This window comes from Postia placenta (assembly GCF_002117355.1).
Source record: "Postia placenta MAD-698-R-SB12 unplaced genomic scaffold POSPLAscaffold_1, whole genome shotgun sequence".
NCBI classification, from domain to species: domain Eukaryota; kingdom Fungi; phylum Basidiomycota; class Agaricomycetes; order Polyporales; family Adustoporiaceae; genus Rhodonia; species Rhodonia placenta.
This window is the reverse complement of record NW_020169832.1, coordinates 231-18,386: the sequence shown is the minus strand read 5'-3', so window position 1 is coordinate 18,386 and position 18,156 is coordinate 231. Positions and strand designations below refer to the sequence as shown.

General features: G+C 56.4%; 6 protein-coding genes and 1 non-coding gene across 7 annotated transcripts; 4 read left to right on the top strand and 3 right to left on the bottom strand.

Moving 5' to 3' along the window:
• Positions 1–152: 152 nt before the first annotated feature.
• POSPLADRAFT_1030047 (hypothetical protein) lies at positions 153–1,561 on the top strand (the record flags this gene model as incomplete). Its single annotated transcript, XM_024476710.1, has 8 exons — positions 153–191; positions 253–340; positions 397–834; positions 893–938; positions 991–1,181; positions 1,231–1,317; positions 1,379–1,479; positions 1,547–1,561. The coding sequence occupies 8 exons, from the start codon at positions 153–155 to the stop codon at positions 1,559–1,561; spliced, it is 1,005 nt and encodes a 334-aa protein (XP_024343568.1).
• A 257-nt stretch (positions 1,562–1,818) lies between these two features.
• POSPLADRAFT_1068224 (hypothetical protein) lies at positions 1,819–2,700 on the top strand. Its single transcript, XM_024482283.1, has 3 exons — positions 1,819–2,291; positions 2,356–2,423; positions 2,474–2,700. The coding sequence occupies exons 1-3, from the start codon at positions 1,845–1,847 to the stop codon at positions 2,547–2,549; spliced, it is 591 nt and encodes a 196-aa protein (XP_024343567.1). The 5' UTR covers positions 1,819–1,844; the 3' UTR covers positions 2,550–2,700.
• Positions 2,701–2,771: 71 nt separating this feature from the next.
• Positions 2,772–2,845, bottom strand: POSPLADRAFT_t1. Its single transcript has one exon. It is a non-coding gene; the product is annotated as a tRNA-Ile (tRNA).
• Positions 2,846–3,114: 269 nt separating this feature from the next.
• POSPLADRAFT_1063775 (hypothetical protein) lies at positions 3,115–7,576 on the bottom strand (the record flags this gene model as incomplete). The annotated part of the gene is made up of 15 exons (XM_024481721.1): positions 3,115–3,506; positions 3,560–3,955; positions 4,008–4,193; positions 4,245–4,494; positions 4,554–4,671; positions 4,723–5,220; positions 5,267–5,426; positions 5,479–5,570; positions 5,628–5,736; positions 5,787–6,286; positions 6,332–6,427; positions 6,474–6,575; positions 6,752–6,798; positions 6,857–6,949; positions 6,999–7,576. 15 exons carry the CDS (start codon positions 7,574–7,576, stop codon positions 3,423–3,425), a joined length of 3,309 nt encoding a protein of 1,102 aa, XP_024343566.1. The 3' UTR covers positions 3,115–3,422.
• Positions 7,577–10,226: 2,650 nt separating this feature from the next.
• Positions 10,227–12,676, top strand: POSPLADRAFT_1129096 (hypothetical protein; the record flags this gene model as incomplete). The annotated part of the gene is made up of 7 exons (XM_024483809.1): positions 10,227–10,526; positions 10,578–10,703; positions 10,758–10,862; positions 10,900–11,215; positions 11,264–11,465; positions 11,521–11,745; positions 11,809–12,676. The coding sequence occupies 7 exons, from the start codon at positions 10,227–10,229 to the stop codon at positions 12,674–12,676; spliced, it is 2,142 nt and encodes a 713-aa protein (XP_024343565.1).
• Positions 12,677–12,934: 258 nt separating this feature from the next.
• On the bottom strand, positions 12,935–14,487 carry POSPLADRAFT_1030043 (hypothetical protein; the record flags this gene model as incomplete). Its single annotated transcript, XM_024476709.1, has 3 exons — positions 12,935–13,121; positions 13,231–13,436; positions 13,492–14,487. 3 exons carry the CDS (start codon positions 14,485–14,487, stop codon positions 12,935–12,937), a joined length of 1,389 nt encoding a protein of 462 aa, XP_024343564.1.
• A 588-nt stretch (positions 14,488–15,075) lies between these two features.
• Positions 15,076–16,548, top strand: POSPLADRAFT_1068222 (hypothetical protein; the record flags this gene model as incomplete). The annotated part of the gene is made up of 7 exons (XM_024482282.1): positions 15,076–15,117; positions 15,168–15,263; positions 15,317–15,568; positions 15,619–15,671; positions 15,720–15,966; positions 16,026–16,225; positions 16,281–16,548. The coding sequence occupies 7 exons, from the start codon at positions 15,076–15,078 to the stop codon at positions 16,429–16,431; spliced, it is 1,041 nt and encodes a 346-aa protein (XP_024343563.1). The 3' UTR covers positions 16,432–16,548.
• Positions 16,549–18,156: the final 1,608 nt, after the last annotated feature.

Genomic DNA, 18,156 nt, shown 5'->3' with positions numbered 1-18,156 from the left:
TAGCCGGCCGCAATACACGAAATAGACCTGCGGGCCCAGACCCGAGCGCCGTTCATGGGCGCCTGTGCTTCCCCGCTCCGGGTGTGCCGACGACGGCCGCGGCATTCATAAGCCCTGGCACGCGCTCGCTGTCCTCTCTCTCGCTGTACGCCATGTCCTTCGCCAGAGCCGCCTTCTCGTCTCGTGTGGTCGTATGTACACCATTCTCTCATTGCCTGAGCCTACTCACGCGACCTCACTTGGAATGACCAGCGCCAGGCCGCCGCCAGCACCCGCCGCTACTCCACGGCCCCCGACGCCAAAAAGTCGTCCAACCTCCCTCTCTACCTCGGCGGCGCAGGTGCATACGACACGCGTTCAGCAGCCCTTTTCGTCGCTGACCCAGCCCATACACAGGCGTCGCGGGCCTCGCCGCATACATCTACCTCGACTCCCGGTCCAAGCCCGCTGCGGCCGCCCAACCCGCCAAGAAGCAGGAAAAGAGCCCGCTCAACCCCGACGCCTTCGTCGACTTCCCCTTGAAGCGCGTCGAGCCCTACAACCACAACACCGCCAAGTTCGTCTTTGAGCTCCCCGACGGCGAAGCGTCCCTCCTCCCCGTCGCCTCCTGCGTCGTCGTCAAGACCCCAGACGACTCCCCCACCGCCCTCAAGACCGACTCTGGCAAGCCCGTCGTCCGCCCGTACACCCCCGTCTCCCCGCCCGACCAGCCCGGCGAGCTCACCTTCCTCATCAAAAAGTATGACGCCGGCAAGGTGTCCAAGTGGGTCCACGACATGAAGCCCGGCGACAAGCTGTCCGTCAAGGGCCCCATCGTGAAAATCCCCTTCAAGGGTCAGTCCGTATGCGCCCGTGCCACCCATTACACAATCGCTCATGCCCCATATGCTAGTGAACGAGTTTGAGGAGGTCGGCATGATTGCGGGCGGGAGCGGCATGTAAGCCGACGTGCATATCGTCCACCCGCCTGTGCTCAATAACCGTGTGCAGCACGCCAATGTATCAGATCCTAAAGCACGCGCTGGGCGACTCGTCGAACAAGACACGCTTCACGCTCGTCTTTGCCAATATCGCCGAGAATGACATCCTCCTCCGCGAAGAGTTCGAGGCTATGCGCAAGCAGCACCCGGACACGTTCAACATCGTGTACACGCTGGACCAAGCGGGTTCGGATTGGAAGGGTACGTTAAGTCACTGGTCCCTTATACACATGCTAAACCGCACGCGCAGGCTACAAGGGTTACGTGAACCAGGAGATGATCATGCAACATATCGGACCCGCGAACCTTGGGAACAAGGTCAAGGTCTTTGTGTGCGGTGCGTGCGGAGGAAGCACAAATATGCAAGATGGTGCTGATGCCTGGACTTTGCGCTGCAGGGCCTCCTGGACAGGTGAGCGCGATTGCGGGTAAGAAGGACGGCATGAAGCAGGGCACACTTGGCGGGATCTTGAAGGAGCTGGGATACACCGAGGACCAGGTATGCGGAGGCCTTTCTGCCGGACCGTCGCACTGTGTCGCTTACCTGTTCGTTCTCCTCGCTACAGGTCTTCAAGTTCTAAGGCGCTCAATGCGTTGCGAAAATGTAACCATCGATGCATGTATCCGTACATATACAGCTTTATACACAGGAATTAGACCTTTACTGCAGGAACGGTGAGCATCGCTGTTTGCATGGGTCACGGTGAGGCGAGGTTAGACGCGTCGCGGATGCAAACCAGGCGCGTCTCGATCACGGGGCCTGGGCGGTGAGTCTCGTGGTGGTGATGTCATAGGCCGTCGATGATCCCATAAGTCGCATACCACCCAGCTGGATCTTCGCAACCATGTCCGCCCATCTGCTCCATGTCTTTCTTTAGCTCTCTCTATATAATCCCCTTGCTCGCCGCCTGCTCCCTACACCTCTGCCCACCGTCCTCCATCGCCGTCCCCTCTCTCGCCCTCGGCACATCGCGCCCAATCGAGCACCGCCTGCACACTTCCGCCCCCACCATGTCCTCCGAATCCTCAGCCGTGCCCGCAGACTCCGCGTGGCTCCAGCAGCAGCTCCAGCAGCTCCTCGCCTCGCCCTACATCCACTTCAACCACCCACCCGGCATACGCATGGGCCACGGCCCCGTCGACCTCTTCTCCACGCGCTTCAACAACCTCTTCGCCCCCGACGCCTCCGGCACCGTCGCAGGCACCGACGCCGACCGCGCCGCCCTCAAGCAGGCGCTGCTCGCGCTCCAGAAGCACTGGAGCCCGGACTCGGCGTCGTTTGCGCCCGCCACGGGACTGCAGGACGGACAGGTGCGTCACTCGTATGGAGGGCCTGCGCTGCCCATGATGGCTGAACTGGGACGTCGATATGCAGGTCGGCACCCGCGCAGAGTGGACGCCTCCGAACTCGGATGAGACGGCGAATGTGACCGCGACCGCTACGTGAGTCGCCCTACCGCCCCCTTCGAAATGCGTATTGATCTCGTGGCTAGCGTCGCGCAACAAGGCCCAAACAACCGTATCAGCACACTGTCGCTGGATGGCGACCAGAGCTTGTTCACGCAGTGAATGAACGCATCCTCTATTCCGTAATGTAGCTGTCGTGCAATGTTTCCATAAAGCATCAGGCCTCGCAAGCCCTGAGGCTACACCTGTAATATAAATACCAATTTGCTCGCGTGTCATAGACTAGGTCATCAGAAAGTTGTACCGTAGTCATATACAGCGCTACTGCCCACCTTGTAAGCTGAAGGTACCATGCAAAAATCGTATAACGGAAACAAAAACATGTGGCCAACGCCGGGATCGAACCGACGACCTTGGCGTTATTAGCACCACGCTCTAACCAACTGAGCTAGCCGGCCCTTGATTTAAAGCTAACTTGGATACATCTGTCTCAGCTCCAAGTTCTAACTGTACTGCGCATTCATTTTGAGCATCGTCTAGTGCGTCAGGAACTCAGAGGAGTTTGTACTTCACGGCAGTATAGAAAGCATTTGATACAACGGAAATATCTCATGTTTCTAGCTGTCGCGTTGGGGGAACGCGGACGAAGCAGAGACCATACGCCACCGGCCGAAGTGTCACATTCTGAGGGAGCTCACCATCGCGTCGTGGAAGACGTGCCCGTTATCAGACAGAGGATTGTCATAGCTTGGTATATAGGTACAGCGGCTTCATCAAACCAAGTCAAAGCCGTTCGGGATCGACATATGAGTACCGTAAGTGTGATTACATTGATCAACCAGTGAAGACTGAAAGGACGGATTGGTGGTATGCCCGCGTACTATTGAAGTCAGCGTATACAGCTACTTTGTATTATCCTCGATAGACCTATATATAGCAGATGAGATGCATACATGACTTGGAATTGCGGTATCGACAACAATGCAGATAAATGTGAGCGAGTGAGGGCAGCAGCAGTCATCGACGTGTCCATGTTCAACCTTCGGCTTCGGCCAGCTTCGATGGATCGAACCGGTGAACGGTCTGAATCACCTCAGATTCTTTGCGGGCAAAGACAAGCTGTAATACCAATGTCATTCAGTGCTAGTCAAATAGTGATAACTGAAGCGTACCATATACGGGTTCGCGGTGGAACCGGTCGTATCTGCCAGGACCTCATCTTTAGAGACAACGCTGACGTCCGAGTCGTTGTATTTGAACCATTGGTCAGGGTTCTCCGGGAGATTGCGGGCATAGAAAAAGTAATGACCCCAAGATGGTGACGAGCCGCGATGAATGAACACAGATGTGAGCTCATATGCTGCCGACGTATCATCTTTCCAAATCTCGTCGATCTCTCGCTTCAATTGCACGGCCTTTTGTCGTTCCTGCTCGAGCTGCGCAGTGATGAGCTCTTGCTCATTGCGCAGACTTGATAGCAGTTGGTCGTCAACGTCAGGTAGCTGAATAACATCCTGTGTTGAGAGAAACTCGGCAGTTGCAGCCAGGGCAGGAGCGAACGGCGCGTGCTTGATCGTGTATCAGTGAATGCCATATGACCGCTGTATGATCAGCGCGCACCTTGTCTTTTGTGAGCCGCTGAATGTGGTCCCGGGTGGCTGTCAAATCAGCTTGGATTGCCTTTGCGCGCGTCTGCTTCTCCCGGTCTGCACTATCTAAGAATCGGTCCATGTAGATTGTTTCATCGAACTTGATGTATGCTTGTGACTTGTACGCCTGCTGCGTCTCGCGATCGAATTGTACGCGCTATGCCAAACGTCAGACGTAGCCACTGACGTCTAACAACATATCAATTACCTGCAGCTGGATCTGTAGTAATGGCGGGAGATCCACCACGGAGACCTCCATTAGCTTCTTGAAGCCTTCCAATTCAACGATATCATCGAAGTACCGGGCTAACCCATCGTACAGATCGAATCCCTCGTCTGAGACATTGACATGCAGATGCGAGAACAAGTCTTCCTTCTCATGAATGGAAGCCTTGTGCCGCGCGTCATCAGCAGCAGATAGCGGCGTAAGACGCTGGCGCTTCTTGCCATAGAAAAGTCTGCAAACCATGTATCTTATGTTAGAAGAAATCAGCAGGTAAACGAAATGATACATTACCTCTTCACTACGCTTGTCTTGTCATTGTCGGCGCCGGCGTTGCCCTGGAAGTCGAGTAACGCGGTCTCGATTTGGAACATACAATTGTCCATACACTCTGACACATCGTGCTGTCTACCTGGGTAGGTTGTCAGCCGGGAGATGGGAATACATGCGCGCAGGGTCTTACCAAACATCATCACGGAGTCGTCAATGGGTCGTGGTCGCCGTGCGGGTAAGGGTGGTGCCTTCTGGGCTTGCTGCGAAACATCTTGCATTTCAACATCGAATGTCCGGTCAGCAGGCTCGAGTCTCGAGGAAGATGCTACTGCTTGTGGTGATTGTGCGGAGGACGACGCTGACGGCGGTCTTGTCTCCTCCTGAGGTGACGAGCGTTCTGGCTCCATAGGAATGTCAGCCGTGTCACGATGACGCTTCCCGAGGACGCTGCCAGTAGGGCTATCGAGAGGCGAGGGCGATGAGCGTTCGTGACCAGTGCGCGAAGGAGCGTCTTCGACTAAGGTTGCGTCTGTATCGTTCGATGATTCGGTGCCTGTCCTATCTTGATCGTCCTCTTCCTCGTCCTGCGAGGTAACAAGTGCCAGTTTCGCGAGATCGATAGATGGTGTGACGGCGGGGACGTCGCAATATTCGAGGTTCCAGAACAGATCCGCGAGCTGGCTCACGACTGCCTCAAGGTGAGCAAGCGTCCATCCCATGTCTCATGCACTTACACTTCTTTGATCGTAGGATCTCGCGGCGGGTGACAAGCCGGCCACCTACTCTGTGTCGTTTGAGGTCATCGTCAGTGACTTTGCTGTCGTCGAGGGACTTTGCGTCGGCGTTGGCCAAAGGTGCGACAGCCTCGCGTAGGTCTTTGATGGTGTAGAAATACTGACAGATAGTTCGAGGTGAGATTGTTAATCATGGAGCTTAATCGACTTACCTGGAGCAGAGAGTTTAAGTAACACGTGTTTCCGAGCTGATTCAAACCGCGGGGCATATCTGAGCTCATCACTTGAGCGGTTGCATCACCAGCTGTGAAACAGGATATCAGTCAAGATGGTAAGAGCGGCGCCGTCTTCAGCGACTCACGGTCATTACCCGTAGTGAGAAATTGACGTAGCCTATCGCTATTCGTGACCTCGGCGATTACGTTCATCGCTTCGCGCATCCTGTCTGCCTGGCCTGGCTGGTCCTCAACCTGGATCAAGCATGAGCATCCCTTGCACTGAACTGACTACAGACACGAACCCGCATCACGTAGACGGTAATTAGCATCGTCTCTTCTACCTCCCGTGGCACCTCGAGCGTTGAGTACGCTGCGTCTGGTGACATGCCCGTACCCTTTTCCTCGTCCCAAGCCTTACGCAGTAGTGCGCTCCCGCGGTCGTCGGCCAGCATCCGGAGCGCTTCGTTGAGTCTGTGCCTCAGGTCATTGGCGTTTGATTCCCGCCACGCGCGCCGCCGTGCGCTCCGCCATGCCTCAAGGATGAACTGGTCATCGACATCCGCATCAAGCTCTACGCGCAGCTCGCGGTCCTTGCCGAAGCCGAGTACCGCGATGGCCTCTGCGAGGTCCTCTCGAGAGTAGCGATAGCGGGTGCGCTCCTCGATTATAAGCTGCTGCAGCTCTGGCGCAGCCTCCCCGACATTGTTGAGTGCTTGTGCGATATGAAAGAGAGCCGTAAAGTAGTCAGGAGTGTTCGCGGGATCGCAGCGGCACTGGGCGAGATAAGCGAAGGCAAGCATTTCTGCGAGAGATTAGTGGCAGAAGTAGCGGTATAGCATGCACCTACCCCATGAGTATGTTGTTTGTGTCATGCCGAGCTCCTTCCACGCGGAATCGAGTATATCAAGGCCAACGAGCGCATCTGGTAAAAGGCCGCGGGGGACTGTCGCGAACTTAATAACGTTCAAGCACAATACTACTGTACCTACTTTGCGAAACATGCGCGCCGATCTTAGTTTGCAACAACTCGTAAACGTCGAGTGCTTGCGCGTTCAACACCTGCGGCTTGTATGTCCCAAGTGCGTTAGTTTCTGGCAATAATCAGCTAGATCCTGGTCTGATGGAAGACAAGGCATACTGCTTTTCTGATATATGGTCAGCCATGCGGACATCTCGACCCATGCACGCAAGAGGCGCGCCCGGTTCTGCTTGCCCTCCGAGATAGACGGGTCGATAACAGGTGGACACACGCCTGGCTCTTCCGTACCCGGCACTATGCTCATGGGAAAGCCTAAGACATCAAAGATCTGCTTGCTGCAGGCAAGATAGAGTTGTTAAGAGCTATTGTAAAAACGAAAGGGAGATGCCTTACACTGTCTCGCTCCAGCCGACCTTTTGCTGGAATCGGGCGCGCTTGACGGGCAGTATGCGCTGCTCGTCCTGCCATAGACGTTTCTCAATGATGCTGTACATGGTGAGACAGGCCATGTACGAGAGTGACCAGTGCGACTTACGAGATGAACGTCTCCCAACCCATCAGAACGCTCGCCGTTGGTGTCCTTTCAATCGGCGGATGAGCAAGCCTGTCGCGAGTGTATTCGTCGACCAACTGCCGTGGGATAACACCGGGAATGATGTCTGATACTAAGCAGTACATCGAACATTGGCAGCAGACATAAAGGTCTAGCAAAGTGTCTTCACGCATAAAGGGCGGATTGAGATCGCGAGCGTCGACAGCACGCTCGTAACGGTGCCAGTGATGGGTTACGTTCGCCTGGCCAAACGGCTGCTCGCCCTCACCAACGCATGAGCCGGTCCGCTTGCGACGATCATGGTCCGGAAGGCGGTCGAGTTTGCGGGCAAGCTTGGGGAGGACGCTTGAATTCCGCCAGAGAAGTAATACCCAACCATTGTGCTCCTTGCAAAAGTACGCGTGCGGATGAGGAACGGTCTCCACAACCTCCTCGAGTGAGGGCGCGTGTGGAATCGAGGTCGCTGACTGTAAGGTCGCTAATTGGGATTCCTTGAGGCTAATGTTGTACAGGGTGTGATTAGGATCATGGAATAAATCGTAGAGCATGGGTGGAAGCATGCCGGGGCCGGGCCTGCGGCGGCTCTCGCGGAGGGCAGCGTCGGCCCAGTTCTCCTCCTCCCCCGTGTCGCGTCCGTCGATGTTGACCTTGCGAGAGGTGGAGGTGTCGCTCCAAGTGGCACCAGCCCAAGCAGCATCCCAAGGAGTTGGACCCGTGTCCTTCCAGGATTCGTTGTTAGTGGCATACCATTGCTCTTCTGGGGCAATGAGGTCCGGAATGGGATCTTCCTCTTGGACGAGCTGGGGCTCGCGAAAGGGCGAAGACGTGGGCGCAATATAGCCGGTGCGGGATGAGCCGGCGTTTGATGGGCCATAAAACTTGGCGGAGGGTATGGGAGCGTGAACAGAGGCTGCGCGGATTGGCTTGGGCTCGAGCGGTCTGCGGTCGTTGTGGTTGGGATCTTGAGATGGTGGATCGTCTGGCCGACGAGGCGTACGGGGGTCGCTGGTCATCGATGTAGGCTGCTCTGTCTAGGAGGGAGGAAGAAAGAAAGACGAGCGAGTGGTGGTCAGAGACAAAGCAAGTGTAGCTTGAGTGCGTGCACTACGCGTCCAGTCCTCATCGCGAGCGTCACGTGCATCCACCAGTTGTGCAGCGCTCCGATGTATAAGTTTCACACTCGCTTGTTCTTGGTCACAACTGGCGGTCGCAATGCCCTCACTGTTGTTCTGCTCCACGCTTTCTGTCGGGTGCTATAACAGGACGCGGCTGTCAAGCATGCCCAAAACTTCCATCCCGAGTGCATGTAGTAAGTTGGGTAATGACTCGGCGACAGTTGTGCTGCGTGTCCCCGCTGTTGCTCTGGTGCGTGCTATCCATTTGCAAATTGTTGGCCTTCCCCTTTTTTGCCGGGGTGTGCTGTATAACTCTCGCCAATCTCTACGTACTGGGCTCGGCGCCGAATCACAAAATTCTGCTGCAATCCCGCAGAATCGGCCGTACGTGCAGTATAATTCTTGCCTAATGCGTGGAATCGCCGCGAGGTAGGCCTGCGTATAACAATTCGATTTCTCTCATGAAGTGCCGTTTCGTAGAGCAATGTGCTCGACATCGCGATCCTCAGCCGTGCCATGCCGAGCCGTGTATTGACACAATGATATTCTTGCACCCTCTAGGGCGTCAGTGATATTATTGTACACCTGTACGTCACATTACTACATATTGTCTTCTGACCCCTCGGCGTGTCTGCCAGCCACGAGGACAGCGCTCGATGGAACACAACGAGGCTGCCAGCGTCGCTGTCCTTTTGTCACTCCCCGATGATTCATGCGCTATGACTGCAGCTTAACGGGGACGCGCCCGTGCACTGCACGTTCGCGTGACGTTCGCTCTCGCTAGCCTAGGTGCATTAAGGCGTGTTAGAGACCCTGAATGTTCTGCGCGACGATGACACTTCGGCGAACCGTCACGCAAAAACCCTCCTGTATGTACGTAATTTGGATGCTATGGCCAGTCGTACACGGGCCAAGGTACAGATGTAAGCGAGGGGGTCTTGAGCTGACTTGAGAGCGCGCAAACGAGGTTTACTACCGCGAGTCTTCTATTGCACCCATTATCCCATTATCTCCGTGCACGCTGTTCATAATCACCTATAGTGAGATGGAGAACCAAGACATTGACTACAACTTAAGACGGTTGGCTGTGGGGACGTGTACGAAAGGCCGTGGATGGACAGGATAACGTAAAGCAGCATTCCGCATCTTGACTGCTCAACAGCGGCGCGCTGAACATGCGCCAATGCTTTCTTCTGGTTGCGCACGCGCCGCTTAGCAGGGCCGTACGTAGACTTTTACTCGGGACACAACTGGGCTCTGTCTAGCGCAGGTCTTCGCAGAATCGATGCTACGCGACCTAGGACCACCGACATGTGGCACGCGTAGCGAAAGTGGATCTTGAGCGGCGTCGCGATGACCTTGATGTGGTCCGAACCAGAGTTGCATAAAAACGCCAGAATGTGGGTGTCATCTCCATAATCATCACTCACCTCACAACGTCTCTCTCACAATGCCCAAAGACATCTCTTCGACAGTCAGATACCAACAGATGTGTAGGGCTGAGTCTCGCGACCAGCGCTGTTATCACCCTTACAAGCGGTGCGAGCGTCCTTGGGTAAGTGCACGATCATTGTCTCTTGTTAGCAATGGGTTTGACATATCTTGCACGCTGTCACTAGTACAAACGGGAGGACGACACTGTTTCTACTGCAGTATCCCTTGCATAGTAGCATCAAATTTGTATAGAGACTTACCTTTCTGTTTAGGCTGAGGCTTCGCTCCGAGGCCCGGAACTTGATGAGCAAGAAGAGATTGTCTGACCGGATGGTAGTGTGGCTGGGCGTCGTTGACTGCTAAGTAATGAGTACTGAGCGTTGTCTCTGCTGACTACAAGCTGAGCAATGACTTTTGTTTAGGACAGCTCGCGAGGCCTCGCGGGCGATGGTGTACTCAACGACCAGTATCCGTGCCACTGTCGTCATTTTTGCTTTGTTATCTGCTCTGCTGTCTGTCGTTTTGTTGAATTTAAAGTGTTGTTGCCGAAGAGAGGACACGTTTCACGTGACGGACGCGTGACGTCAGGTCGGCGGCGGGGGCGGGGCTGAGAGGGTTGTCGCCCGCCCGCCGTCTCTCTCGTCCTTACCACTAACCCACTATGGACCACACAGCAACTCATCAGAGTCCCGTCGACAAACCCGACACTCGATTCGAACCGACGGAGAATCTTGCTACCGCACCAGACGGCAATCCCCTTCTCCAGACTGACGCAGATGTCATCGCGCAGACCGTCGAGCTTCCGCCCGACCCAGACAAGAGCATCGACGTCCAGCTCGACCTTAAGGACCCCGAGATTAGGGACGTCGGTTGGAACAGGGATCTCGCGCACCTTCCTCCAACCGTCGTGAACGGCCTCTCGAATGAGGACCTCTTCGCCCTCGTTCGGCGCTTTAATAAGGTATGTAGGATCCTCATTCATTCGCCTGTTTTGTACTAATTCCCTGCTCAGCAAGTATTTTACGTGAAGGCGATCCCGCCGCCCCCTCCGGGTCATCTCGACCTCGACATTTCAGAGGATGAAGAGTTCTCCCCGGACAAGCTTCGTGCACACTTGGAGCGTTTATATGTGACAGTCGTAAGTCTTCACTCTGCGATTTGTATGCAATCGGAGAGTCAATTGCCTCCATAGATTGTAGGCATGGCTGCGTCGGGGAAGCATATAGCCCGTATCCGCTCGTGGAATGAGCCATTGCGCACAGCGTGCTTCTGCATGGTACGTTCCTTCGCTCAATATGTATGGGGCACCTTCGCGCTCAATTTGCGACCCACAGGCCTACCACCTTGCATGGTTCAGCAACAACCTCGGCGCGCTCCTCAGCCTCACGCTCATCGCGCTCATCCTCCATCCTCCCGCCCGCAAAATTCTCTTCCCACCTGCCCCACTGGCCGCCGTCAGCGCATCTACTGGTAACCTCCAGGTGCCCCGCGCAGGGACGATTGGCAGCAAAGACAGCCTCTCCGGCGCGCCTGAGGCGCATAAGGGCGAAGCTGTCGAGCAAGAGGCTACTAACTTCGTTTCCGGCTTCGCCTCGCTCGCCGTCGGCGCAGCCACCGGGCAAAAGGAGGCACCACATGTCGAGCAGGGAGGTGCAGACGGCGAAACCGCCGCAGAAGAGAAGGAGCAGGATGAGGCAGCAGTCGGCGTGGGCGCCGCGCTGCCTGATCCGACACGCCTTGTCGCAGAGACAGCAGACGCCAAGCATGTCGCACAGGGGGCTCGCGCGGATGGGAAGCACGATGCGACAAAGCAACATGTACAAGCTGCGATATGGGAGAAGGCACGCCCCGCAATGCGTGCGCTCGCAGATATCACGGATACGTGGGAGCGCTTTGCAAAGTGTGTAGCGACTTTGCGGTGTGAATAAGGAGAGAACTGACGTCGAGATTCGCAGCGTGTTGTCGCCGACGCCGCCATTCTCGCATGCACCAAGGCTCCGGCTCGCTGTGCTCGTGCTCCCATTACTACTTGCGACAACAGTGTTTAGGTCTGAGATATTCGTCAAGGCTGGGTCGTTCGGATTGGGCTTCGCGTTGTTCGGCCAGCCACTCATCTCACGCGGCGCACACTGGCTCACGCACCGGTTTCCAAACTGGCGCGAGATGTTGCAGTTGCGTAGGTGAGTATTTCTTATTCCTGCAGTCGCGTCACGAAACAGAGGTCTCGGCATGGGTGCATACAGATCGATTCTCAAGGGCGTTCCAACAAACGCGCAACTCACCCTCACGTTGCTACGCATCGCGGAAGAGAGCAAGACGCCTCTCCCACCCCCGCCTCCGACGAATGGCATAACGGAAGAGCCTGAGGAACATCCGGACGGCATCGAGGCTGCAGTCCGTGAGCACGACGACATGGAGTTCGACACGTCGAACTACGATGTCGAAGGTGTGGATGCACACATGGCCATAGGCGAACACGCTGAGAATGCTGCAACAGGCGAGGATGGGAAGCCAAGGCCCCGACTAGCTAGCAAGCTCGCCCGCGCGCTCAAGGGCACGGGCAAAGCCGCGGTCAGCAGCGCGCTGGGCATCGACCATCTGAAGGCGCGGCTAGGATCCGAGGCGGCAAAGCGCCGCCTGGGCGCGGTACCCGACGACAGTCCTGGGACGACCACAGAAGGGAGCGCCGGAAACAGGGCGGGCGCGGGCGATGGACCGACGGCATGGGCTGCGCGCTGGCACGGAAAGCGCGGCTACATCGTGCTTGTGACCAGCGCGGCGTCGCCGTTCGTGGCGTTTGTGAAGGAGAAGGATATCAACAAAAACTTGATTGGTCTCGCACTGCCAAAGGGCATCAGCGGATCGGGAGCGAACGCACCTACAGCCGCGTTCTCGGTCGCACTGGCGGAGGTTCAGGGACTGAAGAAGGTTGGTGGGTATGGATGGAAGGGGAAGATGGTCATCGGGTACGTGCTACAGCGCGAGGTGTTAGATGGGCTCGAGATCGAAGATGAGGATGGGAAGACGTGGACTATGACGGCCATCAAGGGGCGGGACGAGCTGTTCAATAGGCTGATCGCTGTGGGCGGGCATAAGTGGGAGTGTCGATGAGCAGATGTAACGCGCGTCTGCACAAAGCGTGTGATACTTGGACTATGGACTCATAATCTACCGTTTTGCATCACAAGCGTCGAATACGGAAACGGGCGTAACCCATCCGTGTATTAGTGTAAATGAGGACACAGTATCGAGCGTCCAGCAGATCATGCGGTAGGAGGTATGCGTACAAAATAGGTCCATCTGTCCAAGCCAAGCCATAGTGTAGATGTCCAACTGCTGCCTTCTGCTCTAATGAGCGCTGCACGCCGCTCACATGATAATGCAGTCCTTGTCCTTCCCGTTCTTTCCTGAGCCGGACGTCGACATCTCGTCGCTGACGCTGCGGAGGAGGACCGAGCCGGGCCCACCGGGGACGGCCTGGGGCCCATGGCCTTTGAGGCGTTGTTGAGCACGCTTGTCGCCTTGGTCCGCGGCGTTCTTGTACCAGGTCGTCGCTCTGGGAGGGTAGTGACAGACCAGGATCATCAGCACGCGCACGGTGATTGCAGAGAAACCGATGCCATTGTGCAGGGAACGCGGACAAGAAGGAATGGTATGCGACGTACTCGGCGAGATTCGGTTCCGTACCAATGCCCACCTCGAGGAAGTACCCGACCGCGTACATTGCCTTCACCAAGCCTGCTTCTGCCGCCTTTTTCGCCCAAAGGAATGCTTCCGTGTCTGATTGCGGCAGCACGCTGGGTGAGCCCACGAGGTACCACGCTGTTAGCGCGAAGCACGCGTCGCGGTGATTCTGCTGCGCTGCGATGTTCTATGCACCGGGGGGAGGGTCACCAGGGGCGTAGAAGCGGGCAAGAGCGACATACATAATAGTGTATCGACAGCGCGGGGTCCTGCGGGCAGCCCATCTTGCCGTACTCGTAGCACTCTCCTAAGCGGTATGCGCTGGGCGCGTACCCAAGCTCTGCTGCCTGCGCCAATAGCTCTGTCGCGTACTCGTAGTCGATGAAGAGGACGTTGTCAATGCCCCGCTCGTGAAGCAGAGCAAGCTCGTGCAGTGCGTGTGGGAACTCGGCGGTGGCGTGCTCCGCGGACCGCTTGAGCCAGTTCACACCATCCCTAGGGCTCTTTGAGAGGCTAAGTTCGCCGTTGAGCTCGGCGATGCCGAGACGGTAGAGCGCACCGGGGTGGCCGGCGGCAGCGGCCTTGCGGTAGAACTGGACGGCCTTGGCGGACTCACGGCGGCAGCCCCAGCCGTTCTCGCAGCAGGTGCCGGCGCGGTAGGCGGCGTCGGGGTGGCCATGCTTGGCAGCGAGGACGAAGAGGGGGAAGGCGCGGTCAAAGTCCTGGCGGTTCTTGTGGGTGCCAATGCCGTTGGCGTAGCAGTCGGCGAGAAAGTACTGGGAGGGCATGTGCCCGCGGTCGGCGAGCTTCTTGAGGAGGGCGGTGGCTTCGCGGATGAGGTCCTCGCGCTTCTGCTGGGCCTTCTCGATATCCATGACGTTCCCCAGGGTTGGGACGGGCTGGGGGAGGTTCTTCGCGGCGTCGATCATGAAGACGGCAAACTCGAATTGTAGGTCGGGATCCTGGGTCTTCTTGGCGTTGGCGCGGTAGAGCTCGAGAGTGCGTTCATGGGAGAGAAGGGCGGCCTGGTTGCCTGGGCGGAGGTGGGAGTGGTCGAGGACGGGTGCGGGCGGGGGAGAGGGCGCGCGTACGGACTGGGTAGCGACGGAGGCCGCAGAATACGGGACAGCGTCGTGGAAGTTGGGTTGGGAGGCGTAGAAGTCGTCCGCGTCGGGATCAGGAGGTGTGGCTGTTTCGTGTTCATACGAGTAGTCGTCGTAGAGCTGTTCTGAGGGCATCGGAGGCCGTGAGGAAGAGCGGGGAGGGCGGGGAGAGCCTCTTGGAGGGCGGGAAGAAGAGCGAGCGGGGTATGAGGTGGAGCGAGCATCGGCCTGGTCATACTCGGAGTACGGGCGTTGGGGTGCAGCGTCTGGGAGATATGCGGACGACGGGCGAGACTGCGGGGCGTACATCGCAGACGAGGTCGACGACGAAGGCAGCGAGGGAAAGACGGCTACCAGCGCGCGTCTCCCATGCTCCGACGACCCTCCGCCAGCGCTTGGACGGTAGAGTTGCATATGTTTTTACAAATTCTGTTCTCATCACGCATTCCGCGCTGGGCTAGCTATGACCAGGCCATGACACGGCCGACGACCACAAGACGCTGGAAGACGATGCCAAGGACGATTGCTGGCGGTGTGCTCAGCCGGGAGCCGGGGGCGAGGACGTTCATCTGGCTGATCATGTAAGTCGTCGCTGCGTCATTATCCTCGCAAATGTTTATCCTCTGCAGCTGGCTTATGTTAGCCACCTGCAGTCCGCAATAAATAGTCCAGTCTCAGAGGGATGACACACCATTTGCTCTCTCCTCTCCACACGCATCCACCATGCCCATTCCCACCACAACCCGTGAATACCGCCTTCCCAAGGTCGCTCTCGGTCCCTTCGCATCTTTGTCTCACTCAATACATTCCCTCAGGTCGACGGTTTCCACAATCTAACCATACGCGAGGCTTCCATCCGCCCACCAAAGTCGTCTGAAGTCCTCGTCAAAGTCCACGCCGTTTCCCTGCAGGTATGTCATGCGAGTATCAGTCCCGTTATCATGCGCTCACGGATCTCCGCCAGTATCGTGACCTCGTTGTGGCAAAGGGTCAATACCCCCTTGGCCAGAAAGACAATGTCGTCCCCGGCTCCGACATGGCCGGCGAGATCCTCGCTGTAGGCGACGAGGTAAAAGGCTGGTCCGTCGGTGACCGCGTATGCGCCAACTTTGCCGTCGACCACATCTTCGGCGATGTCACCGAGGAGATCAAGCTCACCGGTCTCGGTGCCCCTATTGACGGCGTTCTGACGGAGTACAAGCTCCTTCCCGCCCACGTACGTCAACATACGTCCTACGTTCACTCTTCCCTGACACTGCTACCTAGTCTCTCGTGCGCGTCCCTGAGCACCTCTCGTACGAGGAGGCATCCACCTTGCCGTGAGTATGTTGACAACTCGCTTCGCACGCGGCTGACAGTGCGCACAGATGCGCCGCCGTCACTGCATACAACGCACTCATGGGCCCGAACCCGCTCAAGGGCGGTGACTACGTGCTCGTGCAGGGCACAGGCGGTGTGTCCATCTTTGGTCTGCAGCTCGCCGTCGCCTCCGGCGCGACGGTCATCGCGACGTCCTCGTCGGATTCCAAGCTGGAGATCGCAAAGAAGCTGGGCGCGAAGCACCTCATCAACTACAAGAAGACGCCTGATTGGGGGAAGGAAGTCTTGAAGATCGTACGCCGATCGTGCTTGAATCCATTCCAACTGACGTCATACCTTCCTTTGCTCGGCAGACTGGCGGCAGAGGCGTCGACCACATCATCGAGGTCGGCGGCCCCGGCACGATCACACAGTCCGTCCAGTGCATCCGCTATGCGGGCTCTGTCCATGTCATCGGCTTCGTCGCGGGCGCAGGCGACGTGAGCCAGCTGCCCTTCCAAGTACTTGGCAAGGCCGTCATTCTCCGTGGCATTCTCATCGGCTCGCGCACGCAGTAAGTTCCCGTCTGTGCTGCGCGCTCACCCAGACCCTCAATTTACTGTGTGCAGGTTCGAAGACATGAACAAACTCATTGCCGCGTCGGGCCTCAAGCCCGTTGTCGACAAGGTCTTCCCATTCGAGGAGACGCGGGCCGCGTATGAGTATCTCGACAGCCAGAAGCATGTCGGCAAGGTGGTCATCAAGGTCGCGAAGGACTGAGTGCCTGCGCTTGCGACGAGACGAAGCAGTAATGTAAGAACCATGTATGTACATCTCAATCATAGATAGTTCCCTCCATCCATGACATGTCCTAGTACGACCAGCCATTTCCGACCCCCGATCATGGCTGTAACTTTCATCTATCTATCTGGTCAATGATCTCAAGTCAATTTCAACGTAACTAAGGGGTTTCATCCTCCGGTGAGCTCGGCTTGTTGACATCGTAGTCCTTCTGCAGAGATCGACCATGAAGGAGGTCAGCGAGTCCCAAATTCGTTTTTACACAGCCTTCATCTATCATTGTGCTACGGTCCATCAGGGAATCCAATAGGATGCGTTCCTTTCTGTCGAGAAAAGGTATAAAACGACTGCGATGCCGCAATGCATGACCCTGTCCTACGTGCTGTCGGTGACTGGTCTTCGTCCTAAGCCGTTCTTGATATATTGTCTACTGAACCGGTGAACTGACCACTTGTGGGTGCGAACACGTAAGTATCGCGCACATCGAACTCCTCTGGCTCTGCTGTGTCTGATAACTTCGTTAGAAAAGGCCTGCTCCGAATGACTGCGACAGTTACTCAAAGGGTGTACTATGAGCGTGCGGTAGCTGGCGTGAGTGTCTCAGTAGCAAGCTCCCGTTTGTCACTCACCGATAATGCATGGTGTTTATGTAACATGCAGCTCAGTGGCTCTGAGACGGCTTCAATTGTCCCTTATACGGATGCCACCTTGACTGTGTCAGGTTACGCTTTTGCCAGCGATGACCCTGTTATACCATCAAACTCTATCACCTCGTTGCAGTTAACCACGTCCTCACCAGAAAGAACCTCCTCCTTAGCAGCATCAGGACCCTTGGTCTCATCAGCATCACCAGCATCTTCGAGTAGACATGTCCTACCCCTTGTGGCTATCATATGCGGCAGCGTTGCTGCTGTAATGTTTGTGAGCTTGCTGGTATGGTGTGTTCTAAGGCGATGCCGACAAGGACATTCTGCGCAATTGCTTGGAGAACCTTTGGTCACAGTGCAGGCGAGCAGTGTGTTCTTATTCATCTTGTATGAGGGTCGGTGGTGCTGAGTTGGGGTAATCAATACACATGGTTTGTAGGCGAATTCGAGCAACTAGACACTCCTGGAAATGAGAGATTGGTGTTGCTGACGGCTTCGCCAAATGCAAATCAAGCAAGTGACCCCCCGCCAGACTATGCGTCACGGGTGGAGACTAAAGATGGAGGTGAGTTGAATTAACTGTGTTTACAAGATCATCTGGCTGATACTTATTGACCTGACAGATGGGCTCGAGCAAGCCGTGTTGCAACCACCTGATCATCTGCCTCCAGTCCCTCCATTGCTGCATGTCCCGGCTCATGATGGTGTCAGGTCTTACATCTTGTGTTCAAACACCATTCGCAGAGCTGTCGATGCAGGCATTGCAGTCGCTCAAGACAATGCCCCAGTGCCATCAAAACAGGCACCTAGCTTGTGCACTAGCACACTACCTCCTTAGGTTAGGTTAGGCGGTTTAGTGTCGACCTGCCTTGCTGAAGGCTTGAGTGGCTGACTCGGATGACTTGGGTGGAATGCCGTCCACCCCCAAGTTTCGCCCGTATTTATGGGCTCTTCAGATCCGCTTGGTCAGCTGAGTCGCACGTCGCGAGGAACGAGCGACCGGGGCGCAGTAGGACGCCTGAGTAAGCAAGGACTCGACTGAGAAAGAACTTGCCAT

Excerpts from the sequence above, each read along its gene's own strand:
- POSPLADRAFT_1068224 (XM_024482283.1), top strand. The coding sequence starts at position 1,845 with ATGTCTTTCTTTAGCTCTCTCTATATAATCCCCTTGCTCGCCGCCTGC. Across the intron at positions 2,292-2,355 it reads CGGGACTGCAGGACGGACAG|GTCGGCACCCGCGCAGAGTG; the intron begins GTGCGTCACTCG and ends GTCGATATGCAG. Across the intron at positions 2,424-2,473 it reads AATGTGACCGCGACCGCTAC|CGTCGCGCAACAAGGCCCAA; the intron begins GTGAGTCGCCCT and ends TCTCGTGGCTAG.